Source organism: Colius striatus, chromosome 7, assembly GCF_028858725.1.
Source record: "Colius striatus isolate bColStr4 chromosome 7, bColStr4.1.hap1, whole genome shotgun sequence".
In the NCBI taxonomy this organism is placed as follows: Eukaryota; Metazoa; Chordata; class Aves; order Coliiformes; family Coliidae; genus Colius; species Colius striatus.
In genome coordinates this window covers 27254922-27274785 of record NC_084765.1, presented here as the reverse complement: position 1 = coordinate 27274785, position 19864 = coordinate 27254922, and the positions used below count along the sequence as shown (strand labels likewise).

The 19864-nt window shown below is 37.3% G+C and overlaps 1 protein-coding gene across 1 annotated transcript in view; it reads left to right on the top strand.

Annotated features, from left to right (window-relative positions):
• The first annotated feature begins 2586 nt into the window (after nucleotides 1–2586).
• The window catches only part of RORA (RAR related orphan receptor A), a 334831-nt gene continuing 317553 nt past the window's right edge, over nucleotides 2587–19864 (top strand). Inside the window, exon 1 of the mRNA XM_062000132.1 lies at nucleotides 2587–2628. Within this exon, the coding sequence (XP_061856116.1) occupies nucleotides 2619–2628 (10 nt within the window). The 5' untranslated portion in view covers nucleotides 2587–2618. The remainder of the gene's footprint in view (nucleotides 2629–19864) is intronic.

Here is a 19864-nt window from a genome sequence, read left to right as displayed (position 1 = left end):
TCTTACATTAGAATTGTTTTCAGAAATCCCATCACTTCAAGTGTTCTGGTTTTCCAAACACTTTTTTAAGGAGAACAAGAACCTGCTGCTACAGCTAGGGAATAACTAGGGAATAACAAAATACCTTCCTGGTATATTGGTTGCTATACTTTTTACCATCCTATGGTACACCTATTATTTAGGGCATGCAGAACCCTAGGTAAAGGATGTCTGTCTTAAGAGCCATATACTGAATACTCAGTTTTGCTCTCAGAGATTTGGACTAACTTAGTGTGATTCCTTCTAAAGGTTTGTGCTTAACTATTTTTGTTGTTCTTGTTGCTGTTATTTTTTCTTTCTGAGGAAAAAATATTCAAATATCTGCAGTATACATTGTTCTTATAAGATCCTACAGCAACTAAGTGATCTCTTGTGTGAAGCTTAAAATTCTAATTTGGAGTCTGCCATGATGTGCTAATGTGTTCATGCCTCTTTCAGACAGGTTTATATCTAAATACCTCACAGCAGTGCTGTAACTGTACTGATACGATCCAGGATGTGTTAGGGAACTTGCTCCCCTTCCTCTTTATTTTAATACGTAAACTGGCTGCAGGCCACTATGCCTGACTGTGAAGAGTATACATTAGAGAATCTTGGGTACAGCTGCTTTCTTCCTCTCTGAAAGGTACTACATTAACGTAAAGATACTTGATGTCATTCCATCTATGACACTAGAAAAATTTCAGAGAAACAGTGCTGTCTTTAACAATGCCACATATTCACAAATGGTTTTAGCCAGTGGCTGTGGTATGTCAGTGACTGATCTCTTTTTTTTTTTTTTACTTCATCATTTGTACAATCATTTGAAGTAGAACTGGAATTTTTTTACAAGTCTCAAATTCTGACACATTCAGTTTAAGGATGAGGATTTATAGTCATCAAAAAGAAGTTTCCTATCTTTTTAATCAGTATGGAGTAATGTTCAGCTTTATGTAGCTTTTAAAAGTTATTTCCTTGAATAGGAATTTTCTTTTCCAATTTGACCCTGCAATTACTTTGCAATGGTATTTTTATGCTTTTTTTTGTGTGTGTGTGTCTGGTATTTAGCACTTGGAGAGCTGCTTCGTTTTCTGTTTTGCAGACAAAATCTTAAAATGCTTTTGCATGTGTTGAGGCTGTTGGCTGATCTGTTGTCTAGGTTTTTAAAAATCTTTTCTAGTGTAAACTTTGCATAAGTCTGTTTTGCTACCCTGAAGCTATCTGTATAGGAAGAGACATTTGGATAAGACTGAAGTCCATTTCATAACTCTTCATTCCCTCCATCTATTATGTAGAAGGGATAAATAATGTAGCTAAGTTCTCGTGTCTGTCTTATACATCAGGACATATATTACTGGTTGTTGGAGTCCTGGCCATACTGCAGGGTAGAATTCCATCAGTCACCTATTCTGCTGTTAGTGCATGCTGGTCCTGTCTGACAAAGACATTTGGACAACAGACCTGTTTTCCATGAAAACTTTTTATCTTCATGGAATACAAACTGCAATGACCTCTACTGAATTTGCCAGTTTCCCCCACCGTGTGGATGGGATGACTAAAGGAACAACTTAAATGAGGTAAAAGATACTTCTGCTATCATTTGCTGAACAGATAGTGTTTTTCAGGCTCACAACTTAGAAAAACCAAAGAAAGGAGGCACTGGTGAAGTGTGGAGGGGAGATAGAGACTGGGAAAGGAGAGAAAGGCTGGTCATTCAAGCTCTGCTCCCTGTGGAAAAAGATACTTTGAAGTTCAACATTTTTCTCTGGCTCCTGCCACGTCACAACAGTCCCTAACAATAGAGATATTGAGAAGGGGAAACAAATGATTGCAATATGCCACAGTACTAAGGCCTGTGTGGATATCTGGAGTTTCATGTGAGGTAAAGAATGAGAAAAGATCTGTCTTGGGGCTGTTGCTAACAAACGCTGTGGACTGCACAGTAACAGCAGTGTGTGTGTCTGTGTTTAGTTTGGCAATAATTTTTTTCTAGTTTAGATAGAGGCTCTTTGAGTGCAGTCCTAGAACCAGTTTTGCAGTGTTTACATGAGTGATACAACTTGGCTGGAGCAGAGTGTTTATCCACCTCTCTCACCTGCCTACTTCGTTTCTGTAGTATCGTTTTTACCTCGTGTCAATCCTTCCAAACCCATCTGTCTTCTGGGGTACATGTTTTACAGTATATTCTGCCTACACTCAAAAGATAGCTGATCTTTTTAAGTACCATCTTGGAAACTTTTTTCTGCAGTAAACTTAAGTACTTATATAAAAGAATGCAGTGGGAAGATGCTGCTGCATTACTTCATTGTAGTCTTGGCTTGGTAATCAAATCTCTTAGAATGAGTGAGTGAAACGGGAGGAGGTTCTGTCATTTGACACCAATCACTCAGCATTTTGAGGGTAACATCTGTGTATGCACTGTGGGTGTTGTGATTTCTTAATTGCACTGTATAAGGAATCTGGATTTGTCTGACATTTTAACCAGCTTCAGGAACTCTAGAGCAGTAGTGTGTTAAGAGCCTGGATGGAATGACATTGTTTCTGCTCCGCCAGGACCAGTCTTACAAGGAAGGAGCCCCCTGTGCCTGTATGATGACGATATGCATGGTGGTGAGTTCCAAGTAGCTTCTTACTACTGAACAGCTTGTTTTGGCTTCATGCTCTGTCTCTTTAGAAACATTTCCCTCCTTTCCCTAAAGACAACAGGATGAACGTTTCAAGTTGATATAACTTAAGCTAGATGGGGATTATCTTGCTATGAAGCAAGTTAGTTGCCAACTTAAAAAATATTCCAGTGATTATTTTTTGGCCCAAGTTCTTTTGTATTTTAACATTCACTCAAAGAGATCACATGCCATTTCTAGAAGACACTTGCCGATCGTACAGAGTGATTGTATCATATATTCAGTAGTTTTAAACATTTATTTTAAATTTGTTTCACATTTAATATATGTCTATGAATGTGAAAACATGGTATTTCAGAGTTTTGGGGGAAGTTTTAAACATGAGCCTCTATACGTTAGATTTCCCTCTGCAGAGATGATGATGTGTTTTTTAAATTAAAAACAATCCCCATGATCTCTAAACTTTATATAACATCGAAGAACACATTTGTCTTTTCCTGCTGTGTAAGTGAGAACGTATATGCCTATATAAATATATACTGGCACATGTTTTTTTCCTTCAAAATGGCTTGTGGACCATAACGGAACAGACTGCTCAGTTACTATGCTAGGATTGCGTATTTAATACTTCCAAATTTAAATATTTAGTATGTGTTCATTTGTAGCAAAAAAAATGCAGTTACAAATTAAAACTAGCAATTTATTTTTCTGAAGGAGAATAACTCATTGAATGAAACATGCATTTCTTCAACAAATGATAGTTTTCTCCTATGTTACAGACATTTCCTTTCAGTGTCTTTAACTTAAGTAGGAGCACTAAAGGACATGGAATAGAAAACACCTTTTGTGGTATTTGTGGTCTAGCAGAAAAATATGATTTTTTTTTTTTTAATGTGGGAAAGCAAGTGCATCATGTAGGCATGAAGTGAGCTGTTTCACTCAGAATCAGGAATGTTACATAGTCTCTTGCCATTTCTGCAAGTTAGTGCTGAAATAATGGGTTTTTAATGTAAATTAATAGCATTCTCCAGTATTCCTGAACATACCATAAGCTTTTCAGGTAGTAGAGATTCTTGATCTGAAAATACACTCTCTAATAAGCTTTCATACATATATTAAGACAAGCTAGCTTCTGTTGCAGGTCACCTCATTTGCTAATTACTCAGAAATCAGATCAGGTATTTGCAGTGAAATTAGCATGCAGAAAGAGCATTTCTGAAGGTGTTTTCTGCTGGGAAAAAATGTGCAGAATTTAGAGTAACATTTAGAAATTCAAAAGAATTCTTATTCCCATGGGCTTGGTTACTGTAGGGAATATGGGAAAGGAGTGAATAATATTAATAATAATAATAAAGAAAATAGAAGTAGGATGCTTGTAGATAGCCTGAAGTTATGGTCTCAGAGTTATGTGGAAGGTCTCTCCTTCCAAAGGCTGAAAAGGAAGTAACAGTTGACATCATTTGACGGAAGCCCAAAGATCAAGGAAGGTGCAAGGACTGTAAACATGGAGTTAAAAAAAAATAGCAGTGACTGTAAAAAGAAGAGGAATTAAAGGGTTATGAATCTGGTGCGACTTATGGGGGATCTGTTCTTCAGATGACTTATGCCATTTAGTTGAGAGCCTGGACAAGGAGAGAAGAAACATGGACTGATCTGTTTTCTGCCATCTGGATGATGACTGTTATCTCTCGTATTCTTTTATGCTGATTTATTTGGTGTCCCAGGTTGATCAGCTCATAGCTAATTTCAAAATACATCCTCAAATTCACAATGTGTTTGTTCTTATATGATCATTTCTGATGCAGAAGAAAAGGTTACAAATTTTATTTCTCTCCAGCTGGAAGATATTTCCAGATTTGTAGCAAACAATGCAGATGCTGACAACTTCCTATCTCCTTTCCAAAGTACCTCAGCAAGGCAGAGGTACAAAATTTCCTGTTAGGGAAATTTTAAGTCAAGACAGAGTATGATGATGTGGTGGGAGAAGGAGTGCACTTTGAAAAGATAAATTATTAGTCTCAAATGGGATTTTTAGGGCATAGACTGGGGGTTTTTTTAATGTGTTTTTGTTTATTTATTTATTTATTTGTGTGTGTGGGTTGTTTTCTTTTTCTGTATCAATGTGCAGGTATGTGATTTGCATCTTGTTTGAGCTGCCTGCATCTTCAACACCTGGGCATAGGTGTTATACCATATGTATCAAATGATAGCTCTTGGTCTTTGAATATAGCTTTGTCCTGAGCCTCCTATGTCTGCCACTCATAACTACACCTTGGAGGAGCAGGAAAGCATGGATAAATGTTCCATTGGTTTTACTGCAGCTCTACTATGTACAGTTCTATCGCTCTGATGTTGTTCATGTGATTCTGCCTCTTCACCTTAATAGAATGCCAGTAGTCTCATTTGTCTCAGTAGCTCTTTTTGTATAACAAGAATTGTGATACACATAGTGGCACCTTCAGGATGAAGCTTGAGTGGACAAAGATGCAGCATTGGAGACTGAGCTGTGAAACTACGTACACTAAGACAGAAGAATGGTAAGAGGTTTTAGCAATTCTAATTGAAATAGCAACTGAGAACTTTTGAAACTGCCAGAGAATAAGAAACATATCAGAAAAAATCTAAGAAAGCAAATTATTATCTCCCTCCAAAATGCAGTGAAAGTTTTATGTCTTAGACTGTGTTTCTTTGGGAATAGTGCTTCAGGTCACCTGTACTGCTGCTCAGAATCTGAAGAAGGATGGTGACCCAGCAACAGGACAGGAAATAAAGTGAGCACTGAAACTGTTAATCACTGTGGTACTTGTTAATGATTCTTTTGGGTAGTAGCAATAATGAGCAGTTGGAAGAAGTACTTTTTGTACCCTAAATGAATTACTTCCAGTTCTTTCTTTCAGTAGACCTGATAATGAATTTTCAAGTGGTGTCCACATGTTGTGCCCATTACTGTACTTGACTTCCTTCACATTTTGAGCAATCTCATCAATGGATACATGTTATTATCTCAATTTAATGTATTTGTGCAATATTGGGAACAGTAGTGATCATAAGCTTGAAATAAGTCTGCCACTGCCTCCAGGGATTTTTAGGGGGGAAGACGGGGGTTTTTTGGTTTGTTTATGTGGTTTTTTTGTTTTGTATTTTTGTGTGAGGGTTGTTTATTTGTTTGGTTTTTTTCTCCTGTAAGGATGCCTTTTCAAGGTTCTGCTCTATTACAAATAGGTGTGTCACTTCAAGTGGTACTGCCTGTAAAACCCAGCACATTGATTGCAAGAATGAAAGGATACAGCAGCTGCTTAAAGGATACTTTTATATATAGGGGAAAATACATGCTGCTTTGTCTTGGAAATACAGATGCCACTGAGGTTCAAACGGGCATGATGAAACTAAATGTCCCTTAAAGTTTTGTGGCATGTACCTGCAATCAGAATTTAACAGTTTTTGCCTTCTGCTAAGAAAATAAAAACAAAAGGGAAATGGCAGATTTAGATTTTTTTTTTTTTGAGAGAGAGAAAAGCAGAGAAATCTGGAGAGATTTTACCTCACTTACATGAGCTCTTCCTATATGTATAATTTAACATGGCATCTTATATATAATTTAACATATGAAATAAGCATCACATTTGAATTTCACAACTGAAACTCTTCTACTTGCAGCGGAGTTTTTTCCCATCTGTTTTTAATTTTAAAAGACAACTTCTTAAATGAAATGAACGGGTATCATGACTGAATCCTAAGAGTAAAGCTTACATGATACCTTGTGTCCTTAGGACAGTGAGCTGAACCACCATACAAGGTATACATTGAATTGATGTCAGTGTCATGACTAATAAATCACTTTCATCCTGCAATGAAGCCTTATTTATAAATAGCTCTTTAATAGAATGCCGTAAGTTTGCAATGATGCTTTCAAACCCCTGAGACTACTGGCTCTCGCCTCGAAGAGCTTATAGTCTAAATTAAATAGATAACCAGGAAGAAAGGATCAAAGAAGAGAGGAGAAGCGCAGAGGAGAGAAGCAGTGGGTAGGGGGGAAGGGAGGTGAGCATAAATCTCGGGAGAGCAGGTCCTGTTTTTATATTCTTGTGTTGGCTTCTTATTTTTAGAAGGAGTATTGTTCACTTGTTATAATTGAAATCAGATAATGTTTTGGAACAGAGCTCACTGAACAGACTCGCCGATCTTGATGAGTTTTATAGAGGAAGAGAAGGGTTTTCTTTTGTGTGTGAGGAGAAGAAAGGCCATCTTAGACATTAGGAGTAGCATGAATACGCTACTTGCAAGGGAATTTTACAATAGGTGAACAACCAGTGTCAATAAGCTTTGCTTCATTGATTTTGATTCATTCCAACTGAGGATATAACCCAGTGGGAGCAGTTAGGAGAAAGTAATAGACCTGGAGGAGGTAAAAGGACATATTTTTTACTCATGTTAAGCCTTTCACCTTGCAATCTGAATTGTACCTTTGCTCCTAAGCGAGTGCTTTGGTATATCATGCACAACAGAAGTGACTTACTGTACTGACCTTCTTGAAGAAACAGAATAAGGGTTATTCCCATCGCCTCTTCCCTGCTTTCTGACATGCAGGTGTTTGACAGAGACTGCAAAAATAGAATGCTACATTTATTTAAGTTTCTTTAACATAGAGGAAAAGTAGCCTCAAACAAGAAAATTGATTTAGTTTCGTGCACTTGCAATTAAATGGGCATGTTGTACTTTTTGTGTTTGAGGATTTTTTCATACGTACAGTTTTTGTTCATCACAGTCTTTAAAATAAGTAAGTAAATAACTCTGAAAGTCACTGGGCATTTATCTGAGACTTGCTGTGATATTTAATAGCCATAATCTATAAGCATTTACTTACTGTCTGTCTTTTATTTTCACTAAAGGTCATTCTTGGCTTTGCTATTTCACTAATAGAGCTGATACTATTTTTACATGTCATCACCCTGAATCTACTCATGGTAGAATACTAGCAGTGGTACAAGAAAATGAGTACGGTACCTTGAGGAAGAAATAGAAATTGAAAGTTGACCAGAATCAATGGATCAGCAGAAGGGTTTAGGTGACTAAGAAATGTAACCCAGATTTGGGCAGAACAAGTCCTGATCTCTGTGTTCTCAGTCAATTGTCAAAGAGGAAAAGAAGAAAAAAAAAATTGTGATGTTGTATAGAGCTAAAAGTATTACTCATGTTTCAGTTTGTAACTTTGACCCTTCTCCACTTTCTCCTGTTAATGCTTATGGAAAGAAACAGACATGCATGCATACGTAACAAAGTTAAGTAAAACTTTGGAGACATTACAGAATCATAGAGTGGTTTATGCTGGAAGAGACTGATAAAGAACATCTAGTCCAACCCTGCTGCTGTGAGCAGGGGCTTCTCTCACTAGACCAGACTACTCAAAGCTCCATCCAACTGGACCTTAAACAATTTCAATGATGGGCATCTAAACTTTTCTGGGCAACCCGTTCCAATGTCTTTTTATGTAAAAAAATCCAAACCAAACCCCAAAAAAACCCAAACCCTTAAACCACCCCAAAACTAAACACTCTCCCTCCTAAAAAAAACCTCAACACCAAAAAAGCCCACAAGACTCCCTTCTTCCTTATACAAGTGTGAAGGGCATTGCTTCTACATATATATGTTATATGTATGACTTTCAGACATGACAAAATACTTGAAAAAAATCTGGTTATAAAAGCAGAGTTTTATGGGGCCAGGCCTGATATGCAAAACTATGCCTACATTTCTGGGTTTTTTTGTCTTAGCCACTGTCTTAGCAGTTTAGCTTTCCTAGGAAGAGAGGGTAAATAAAAATTTTTACTTGTGAGATTCAACAGTGTGCTGTTTCTTAAAATGTACAGACAGAAACATGGAGAATTAATTGTAGGTTTGAATTTGCTGTCCTCTCCCAAATTTGATACTGTCTGGAAATCCCAAATCATGATATGACAGAGAAAGTAAAAATCAATTTCACAAAAGATGTTGACGATTTATCGTCTTCTATGATTTTATCTCTTATACTTAACCTGTTCATAGTGTCCTCTAGGAGATGCTACTATACCTCTGGATATGATAGCTATGAAAGAAGCAGAGTAACTAAATTTCTGGTGCAGTGTGGTAAACTAGAGTGGGATTTCTTTTTTAAATTCATCATTTTCATAGATATTCTTCTCTTAAATATTAATAAATCTGCAGATTAGAGAGTAACGGGATGCACAAAATAGTGATACTTCTGGCCAATTGATAGGCCTGCTTCAGGTCAACAAATTCAATATCGTTTTACATTAGTTAACTTTAGGATTAAAAATCAAAAGGATTTCTAATAGTACTTATTTTTATTACATTTCTGTTCTGAATAAATTGGTCATACTCTGAAACTGTACAGCCCTATTAAGATTCTCCTCCCTCCCCACATCTTTGTTTCCTAGTTGTCTAGTAGGCAAAGTGCTTACAACTCCTTCAAAACATTACATTTTTGTCTGCAAATAACTGTGTATATCCCTTTAAGTTCATGAGAGTGGGCACAATATTGCTTTGAACTGGAACTGAAATCTTGACAATCAACCTGAGCATTGGCAGCTGGTAACAGGAAGATGATGGAAATTAGGGGAAGTCTGTTACTTTTTAGATGATCATCCCTGGAGGATGACGAGACAAGCTGTTGCTGTGGAGAGTGGATGGGAGTTTAGTGTCAGAAAGTATGGTTGTGATCACTTGTTCCATAGTCATTGGAAATGGAAAGCAAAAGGTATCCCAGAGATAGAGAATTGGAGCCTTTTAGTTTGTGGCAATTATTTTTAGAGCAGTAATGTCATTGCCTTTCAGTTGGTCTCATAAAATGGTCAGAATTTATTAATGACCCAAAGTCTGGTTACGGAAACTGGAGTCATGGAAAACTTTGCCTTTCAGCCTGTATGCCATTGGTATGGTTGTAAGATATTTCCAGAGCATGGAAAAGTTTGACAGTTCAAGAGAAGTTTTCATATGTCAAATACAGTGTCCCAGTACAACTCTTTAATATATTTCAAACCAAGAGAAACTTACGTAAAAGCAATGAGTGTGTTTCCTTAAAAACAGTGCTAAGCTCACGGCTAAAAATTGTGTCTTGTGGAAGTGTAGGATTTGCCTGTAATGATCTGAAGTGTAAAAACTCTCTGCCTGTAAGTGATGATCAAATGTTTGATACTGCACTTGCTTGTTATTAATAAAGACAAGTAAGATGCTTTTAAGTCCCATCTTTTAAGCAGATGATTCTATAAGTTTGGCATTGTGTCCAGGCTATGAGTATGGTGCACACAGGTAAAATATTGTATGTTATTGAAAAGTACTGAATTCAGAAATAGGAGGTATTGCTATTGCCACTGTACAGGGGTCAAATTCTTGACTGTGTCACAATAAAATCATTTCACTTCTCATTTTCTCTTCATAAGGTGCTAGTTTTTGTTTTATTGCACAGCCATACCCATACTCTTATTTTTAACATGGAGTTAGTGAAACCTCTTACTGATACTCTTCCATTAACTTTGCTTGGATAAAGACAGCAGTGATGTAGCATAATATTTTTTATCGATTCCCTTGTTTCCCTCCCTGAATTGCTAAGCCAACACAGAGAGGAGTGAATTTTAAAATACCTGTTATGATTAAAAACTGTAGATAAAAGACATTAACAACTTTTCTCTTATTCTTCTCTCTTGGTTGTCAGCTGGAGATTATTGGAGCAATTTAACCTCCAACTGGGAGGGTGGGCAAGTAGCACCCTCTTCGATCTCTTTGCAGTGCATACCAAGAAAATAGCTTTGTGGATGGCTTTGTGCAGTGCCTCGTCTTAGCCAGTTTTCCAAAAGCAAATTGACCTTTGCTGTAAAACAAATTATGTCAAGTAGGCGATCAGACCTGCAGCCACTCCTGTTGGAATTTCCTCTAAGTGCAGTATTAAATTTTCGTTGTAATGGTGATAACAGCTATTATGCTAGTTGGTGTTTCCTCTGTTCTCCCCTCCTGCTTTTTTCAGTTCATCCAGGGCTGCCTCTAAATGTGTCTGTAGAAATCCCTGCTGCAACCTGTAATGCCAGGGGAGCCCTGAGCATCTTAGCCTAAAAATACACTCCCTGTGGAGCTTGCCCTGTGCAGGCATAGCTAGCAGTAGCACCTCCTCCACCTCTTTTAGTGGCAACTCTGAACACTGGGGCTTTTGCTGCAGGCTGGAACAGCAGAGGCCTGTGGGATGTGGGCCCCAATCCTAGCCCTACAATAGACAGTTTCTCTAGTGCCTTGAAACAGCACAAAAGAGTGGCTAAAATGTGTGCTGACTTACAAGATTCAAAGTGATACATTTGTCTGCTGGGCCTTCTTCAAGCTGTGGATGGAAAATAGAACAAGCTTAGTTTTTCCATAATTTTTCCCCCATAGCCCAAAGGAGACTACATGGCAGAGATGTCTTCTCTAATCTTCTCTTCCCTCCTTGCATTGTTTTCCTTCCCTCCTCCTTTCCTTCTGTCTCACAACTCCCCTCACTACACGCACACACACAGACTTTTGACAGCACACCAGTTTTATTCTCGAGCTCTCTTTTTAGCCCACATGGATGTCTAGTCAGTGCCTTAGCCCTGGCTAATACATGAGAGTTTGAATAAATGTGTAACAGCAGGTAGCAAGTGACTGTTGACAGGGTGACATATTGACTTAATATCTTGTGTTATGTGATATGAAGGATGTGCCTTTTGGTGCGTATTTTCATTTTAATTTTTTTGTGTGAATTTCTTAGGCAGACACTTGTAGGCAGTTTTGAGTAATTGTCTGAAATCATTAACATGTTTATTAAATAAGGAAGCAGAGTGCATTATCTAGCAAATCAATTATGTAAATGCATGAAAAGCATAAGAGATTAGTCTTTAACTTGCTGAACTGCATCCACCTCCCTAAATTATAGATGAAAGTGAGTGCAGTGTTTTTTTGGTCGCTGTATGTGTGTGGGGTGTTAGGCTGCACTTTGCTCTCTTGGAGCTTAAAGTAACAGCAATTAATTGGTACTATTGTGCAAGAAGAGGGCACTCCTAATGCACACTAATGAACATCAGTGTGCATACGTCCTTTCTATACAGGGAAACAGATGGTCTGTAGTGAAGAACAGAAGTAATCTCCATTGGAGGATCTGGATGACAAGATAAACTGACAGAGAAGCTCTAGCAATTTATTCTCTCATCTAGACACTGGGAAAAAACCTTCAGGAAAATCTGTTAATCTCTACCGTTTTTAGCAGTATGTTTTCTTTCTGGTGACTTACAGTCGAATGAGACTATGGCTCTACAGTTTTCCCAATCTTCAACTTGAAAAGGAGGGGACAATAAAGCCCATCACTAACTGTGTGTGTGTAAAATTCAACTCTTTCAATTACAACTCTTAAGTAGGGTGTGTGTAGGGGCTTATGTGGTAATAACAGCACAAACTACACCTCTTCATTTTCACCCACTGCATTTTATGTTGTGCTCAACTGGAAAGAGAATACTCTTCTGTGATTCAGGTGACTGTGACATCCACTTTTCTGAAGGGTATTGCACATTAAAAAAAGGAAGAAGACTTGCATCTTCACTAAATCGTGGCTACATCTGCAAGAGTCAGAGAAAAGGTTATAGATACATTTTAAAAGTGAAGCTCATGAAAGTATTATCATTCTTCTCTGTTAACTACATGCATGGTCTCAAGCTTTCAGTAGGAGATGGGGCGTTCCCAGAGGTTATCACTGTGCAGCAGAGCAGAACACCCATCACACTTTTTGCCACACTATTTTATTACCATGTCAGCTGCAGTGTATTTTCCACAGAGGTGTGCAGAGGTTGCACCCCTTCCAAATACCCAGCACAGGTTATGTGCAGCTTCCCTATAATGTTGATTTTGCTGATCATCATAAATGTTCAAACTGTCTATAGCACAGTTGTCCTGAGGACACTTTATAGTTTCATCCCTATCGGAATGCCAGCACAAATAATTAAGCTCTTATTTCCATTGTTTTGATTTCTTATGCAGGCTTGAGTTTGATTTTTTTGAAGTGACTGACTTCTGTTGGCTTAACAGATCACACCCTATTATCAGAACTCAAAGTTGCCTACAAGGAATGGAGGCAAGGAACTTTTCTTTATTTCCCTCCTCTCATACTTGCTCTTGTCCCCTAGTCCTGACTGGTAGTTGAAGAAAGGCTTTGCAGCTTTACCTCTCTTTTGACAGACCATGCACTGCAGTGACAGAGTCGTTACACCATGTATTGCAGGGGTTAACTTGTCATAAAATCAACAACTATGCTACAGAGCTTATGCACATTGTTTTCCTGTATTCTGGCCATGTTAATTTTAGACAGCTAGCAGAATGCAATTCAGTCCACCAGTGCAGTTGCATATATCTGAATTGGCTTTGTGCTGTCATTTGAAGACACTCTGTAGTGTGGATTGCTGTGATGTTAAAATGTGGAGATTTAGCTAGAGACAGTAAATTGTACTTAAAAGTTGGATTTTCATTCATGAAAACCCTGTTTAAAGACAATGCCTTCTCAGGAATTCTGTGTTAAAGTAATAGGACGTTAAATGTGTCATGTTTATTAATTGTCAAAATTAGATCAATCATAACAGAGCTAACAGATATGTCTGGTTGAGCTGAAAGATGAAGATGGAAGAGCTAGCAAATATCGCCAAGGAGCTAAGGGATGCCAGGAGAGATGACAAATGTGACTAGATGAGCTGAAGGGGGTTTGGAAAAATGCAGTCCCAGTCATTGCCTCAGGGAAGAAATAGTAAACCTTGTAGACATTGAAAAAATTTCTCAAGTGAGCAGGAATGAAGGAGTTTGTTCTGTGTCATTGTCTCTGATTCTAGCTTGCAGCATCTGCCTCTTCTTCTTCATGAGAAGCTACCATAGGGGAATGAATGCTGTGATAGCTGGGATTTGTAATTTTATTTGTGTTTAGATTAAAAAAAAAAATCTTTAAAATATTACTGTGCTTGTGTTGATTCTTTCTGACCTTAGCAGTGTCCACGACTCGACATGTACAGAGACTTGAGAATCTTTTACCTGCAGTGTTAAAGATTCTTTATTTATCCCATAATGAATCCCTTGGAAACAGATTCCTACACCTGGGCAGAGAGCAGGAATAAACTCAGAGTTGACAGGTGAGTGATAAAAGTCCAGCACTCCACTTTCCCAGAGACTTTGGGAAAGCAGATACATTGGTGGTATCTGTATGATTTAGTTCTCTGTGAAGCAGGAAGAGCACTCTATGGTAGTGTGAGAAGATATGCATTGGGGTTTGCAAAGTAGTCAAGTCTTGGGTTTGTAGAGTACTCAAGTGGCTCTGATAATATCGAGGAACTGACAGATACAGAGTGGAACCTGTATCATTGCAGTATACATTAATAAGAAAACAACGTCAATATATGAAGTGGCCCTTTGAATACACTCAAATATGAATGATATTCGTTATTAAATAGATCCCTAGATTTAAGGGATGTATTTGTCTGAAATGTGCAGGTAGCTGTTGCACATTTTAAAGTGGATATTACACAATACGCTTTTGTGTTATTTCTAGTGTCTTAAAAGCTCATTGGGCTATAATAAATGGATCATACTGCATTTGTGAAGTAACCCATCCTTTTACAAATACTTATTTTTGAAAACCTAGAATGAGAGCTACATTCACGACTGGTGCCTTTTTAAAAGGAGATCTCACAGAGCTTTTTCAAATAATGAAGAAAGTACTTCATACAGTAAAACCACATAGGTATGGCACCTCTATAAAAGTTGGTACAGAAAGTCTGCACAACACCCCCTCATTGATGCTATAAATACGTCTTTGTGATGAAGCTCAAAATGTGATGAAAATATTTTGATATTGTGTTTTTAACTTTTGATACATCTCTTGGCTTTAAACATAAAAGGATTCACTCCTAGAATTTACACTCCTCTGATGTGATTAAAACCAGGTAGGTGTACTGTAAATAGAATATGCTCTGTATGATGGTAGGTATGGCTTAGTGTTTTTGAACAGGAGGTTTCTTACTGTGGAAAAACAGCTTTTCTTGATGAGTTGCTTGTCACTGTTTTCAGCAGCACCTCCTTTCATCTATTATTCATTTTGGAAGACTTAATAGTATGGTTTGGGCGTGGGCTGGTACCAGACACTAATCGAGTATAACCCCTGCAAAAATAAAAGATCCACAGAGTTATCAGAGATATAGTGGAAAACGGTACAAATGCATCTTTGCTTTTTAGAAATAAAAAGAAACAAATTAGAAATAAAAGAAAGCCATGATATTACATGCTGCAAACTCTCTCCTGTGGCCTCCTATTTAAATGCCTGAATTGAGCAGACAAAAAGATGAGTTTCTGTGTACCTTATGCTAGTATAACATACAATGTGAACCAAAACTCCGATGCTTTAGTGAAAGGAGCAGTTTACCCCCATTTTCTGGTAATGATGGAACATGGAGCAGCAGAATCTAGGAATACTGCATCTAATATTTTTGTCTAGCCCATTAACACAAACTGGGGTATTTGTGGAAGGTCTCCAGTTCCTTCCCTGTGGTTTACTGAGAGATCTATAGGGCTGCAGTTTGGTATGCGTGTAATGACTGTGAAGTCCTATGTGACCGTGGATTTGTTGCAGTCGCTATGTGCATATAGATGGATATATTTATAGAAGAATCACTGTGAATGTGAGAAATAAGCCTTTGAAGTGTCAAGCCAAATATTCTGAGGGGGAAAAAAAAAGATTTCTTGTCTACATCAGAAGCTTGCATTTCATGAAGACGTCTCATTTTAACCAAAATATATCCCCACAGGTTAAAAGAGCTGAAAACAATAATAATAATAATGGGAAGTATAGGGAGACAGAATATGTGCGTGAGAGATGGAGAGAGAGAAGAAGGAAATAACAAACATCTCTCTGAAGTGTTTTTATTCCTGCTTACTTATGGCTTGGTTCTTTCCAGTAGCTTTTTCTCTTTATTTCCTGTTCAGCAATAGAGCTGCCAGAGAGAGACCTTTCTTTTCCCCTTCAGTTAGGCCCCTGCAAGTGTCTTACTGGCAAGGAAAAAGTGATGGAGGACAACTTCCAGTGCTCTCTAAGCAGACTGGACCTCCCCAAAGCTCTGTGATGTGATGCTAAGTCAGGGTGATGGTAAGTCTAAGATGGATGAATGCCCCTTGGCTTCCAGCATGGCTGCCACCACAAAACTACCCAAGCCTGACACAAAACTTTTCATTTGTTTGTTGCTTCCTTTCAGGAAAGAAAAAGCCTACAGGTACTTTGCAGTAAAAAAAGAAGGGGTTCACTAATCTTTCATTAAGTTGGTACTGTGATATTGTAAGAGTAGGCTGAGTGACTTTTGGATATGGATTAAAGCCAAGGAATGTTACTGAAAGGAAGCTTTTTTGCAAAGCAAAAAAAAAAATCTAGATGTTTTTCAAAGTAAACTCTTCAGTTGATGCCAGTGGTTTTGTCTGTTACTTAACGTTGAAAAAATGGAAAGCGATCATTTTTATCAAAAACTATTTCAGGCTGTAGTTTCAGGCTGGGAGGCATCTCTGCACATGCTGCCAATGGGACATCTCAAAAATCTTCATTTGATGCTTTCAGTGAGAAATCCCTGCTCTCTGTTAACAGGTTTGAGAACTGATTCTCTGCTTCTTTACTATCTGACTTGAATAAAATATATCCTTGTCCCAATCGAAATTTTTAAGTTTTACCGTAAAATAAATAAGTCTTGAGAGGACCATGTACATTGCCTGTGTAACCTTCAAAAACATACATTTACGAAGAGTTTGTGATGTTAGGGATGAGAATTCTTGCTTTCTTGCTTCCAAGTAATTACTTATATTGTGCTCATTGTTTCTGTTACTACAGGTGATCTTTCCCTTGTTCTTTTTAATGTATTAGGTAGTACTGAAGCTGAAGAAAACCAAGAAGTTAAGAGGGCTGGCTTAGAAGTGGAACACAAGATATTCTGGTTTTAAGATATCGTATACTTTGTAGTATTAAGTCTTTTTATGCTGTGATGAAAGGTTGTGTGCCAACAGCATGCGCTGTTAAGAGGTCATTTCAGCTACAAAATCTTTCCTTGATTTTAAACAAGGTTTGTGAAATCTGGCCAAGCTATTTCTTGTGCTCTATGTTTGAAATCCACTCTTTTATATCATATAGTGGTGTCAACTCTGTGATGGTTCTAATTTTGTTCTTGGAGAGTGTTGGCAAAATAGAAATGGCATTAATATTTTTCTTTACTGTCCTGGAGACTTAAAAAAAAAATAAGAACTCTTGCAGTTAAAGTAGCAATAGGTAGCTAGCTGCCAGCTTTAGTAGGCATTTTGAATATTTTTACAGAGACTTAAATTAAGCCAGTGAGAGTGGAATTAAGATGATGTTAAAATGTAGGTTCAAATATCTGTAAGTATCAATAATTGCAAATGTTTCATCTTTTTGTGGAAATATCTTGATTGGACTGGGCCTGCACCTTGGCATTTAGATTGACTTGCACTGCTGTAGGTAAATGTTAACATGCAGCAAACACTGCAGGCAGATGAGCTGGCTGCCAAAAGCAGGGTATTTCTCAAATGTATCGCTGTAGTGCTGAATGAGACGCTGAGAATATGGTTTCTCTGAGAGATTTAAAATATTAAAGAAGCCAGTAGCAATAAATGAAAGTGCACCCATTGGTTAACAGCATTTGGCTATATATCAAGACCATTTCTGGAAGTAAAACTTGTAACATAAATTACTGAATACTGAATTACTGCAATGTGTTAAGGATTCTTTTTAATTACAGGATGTTAAGGCTTCAAAAATAAAATTCTTCAAAGTTAATCATGAAGTAAAATAACTCCTTATTTAGCTGAGCCTCAACTTCATTAAAACTGTTCAAACAGCTGATGGAGCCCTAATAAGTTTTGTTCAAAGATAAGACATCTTTGAAAATTTTCTGCAAATCTAACTCTATTATCTTTGATACTCTCTAATTGGATATAGCAATCTCTATTCATGTTGTCTGGTGGATTGCATCCATGATAAGGTGTTGTAAATGCATCTCCTGTTTTCCTGAAATTAACACATCCAGGGATTGTAAGGGCTATTTTTACAGCAGTAGTTAAGCCAATCAGGCAATATTTTATTGTAAGGAAAGTACAAAATACATACTTTGCTTTATATAAATAAAATACACATTTTGCTTTGTATAAATGTAAAACCACTTTGGGGAGTGGAAGATGGGAGGGGAGGGTGTGTGTGGAATGAAGTAAGCAACATTCCAACAGTATCAAATCATTAATGAGGGCACTGGTTCCTAAATTATTTACAGTGAATTCCATGTGCCTCATCTGGTTTAGAATTGTTAATATTGAATGTGTTGTTGGTTTATATAGAAGTATTTTTCTCTTCTTTTCTTTGAGATTTCCTTTTTTCTGATATAATTTAATTACTGATGCTGTTTACTCTCTGGAGCTGTAAAGATTTTTTTTCTTCAGCAAAGTAAAATCACTAACTAATTTGCTATGGAATATCATCTTATGAGAACTTGTCAATACTGTGTAGATGATGGCAAAGCATAGGGATGTAGCTTTTCACAACCCGAGGTAGACCAGATATGGACACAATAGGGAGCAGATGCCGTTTTGGGTCATCTCCAGGAGGAAGCTAGCTGGTTTTCCTTTGCTTCCCGTGCTCTTATCTCCATCCCTGTCCGGGCAGGGAAGCTGGGCGGTGTTCCAGTGCCCTCTCTTCTCTTTAGGAGCTGTTACTTTCAGGACCATTAGCTATTCATCCTCTTTTTGGTGTCCCTTAAAGCAGCTTCAACAGCAGATACAGAAGTAGCATTTTGCCCTCTGCTGGGAAACAGGGTTTGACAAATAAGTGGTATGAACTGTGATAACCATTCTGTTTTAAGAAGCTGCTCATATCTAAAGAAATACTTACCTGGCTTGGAAAATATGTCTTTTCTGTGCTTAATTTTCTCAGATGTTGTAGCAACGGCATAAGTTTCTTTTCTCTTTAAGTGTGTGATGTTTTTTTCTTTTTCATGATACATATTCCTTTTATGTCAATCTTGTCATTAGAAATCATCCGTGGCTATTAAATCAGGCTCAGGTGAAGTCCTTTGCCCTGTTTGTTCTCTTCTAATAAGATGAGAACACTAAGCTACCGCGTCCTACCCTGCCACTACATTTATGGATCTGATTTGCCATGTGAAAAATCAAACTCAAAAAAGTGGAAATGGCCTCATTTCTGGTTCTGGTTTGTAAATAGGCACAATGCTTTTTACGTTTCTCATTTAATTTCAGCTACAATTGTTGAAAGGATAATAAAAGCAGCAATTTTTTACTTCATGCTCTGAAATGTAGTTATGAAGAAAATTTTTTCACTGGTGTCTTGAGATGCTCCTCAAATGAGCCCCTACTTCTTAAATACTTGTCATTGTGGATATGACCATTCTTCCTTAATATTTATCTTGATACCTATGACATACATTCATTACAAAGTTGTGCAATGTTTTCATGAAAATGATGCTTTTCATGATGTTTTGCTGGCTAAATACTTTCCTGCATAACACCAACAAAGACAAAGTCTGTTTTTCTGAAATAATACTTTATAATCTTTTAAAATATCACTGTAGTAGATACATTTCATGTCTTTTCAGTGAAAAACGCCTTTATGCTCAACTTTGAGCTATACAAGTAAGAAAATGTAAAATGAGAAGTATTAGTAAGATGAAAAAACACTGTGTAGCTTATTTCCTTGTATCTAAGAATCTTCATTTTGCCATCAATATTGCTGTTTTATTTCACTTACTCTGAAACCAAGAGGCTGATTAACACAAAACATCAAAACAAAGCTCTTGTGCTTTGTTCATGGAAACATAATGTATTGCTGTATTTTGAGGTATGAAATTTATTCCTGCCCCTGGAGTGTAAAACAGCTTCTTGAGACTTTTTGGATTCTTGCAGCCTTCTTTGACGTATGGATATTTTTAATTGTGGTTTGAGAGCTCTTCTGTGTTGAGATGGATTTTATTCTTGGGAATATTTAGCTGGAATATGAAAATACTGTGCTCTGTGGCTGGCATCCATTAAGGATTGTAGGATTTTTAAAGTGAAAACTGTGATTCATACAAAAAAATTTTGCATAAAAACCCACAGAAGACAATGTTATTGAAGATGTTTAGACGTCTGTCTTCTGTGCAACT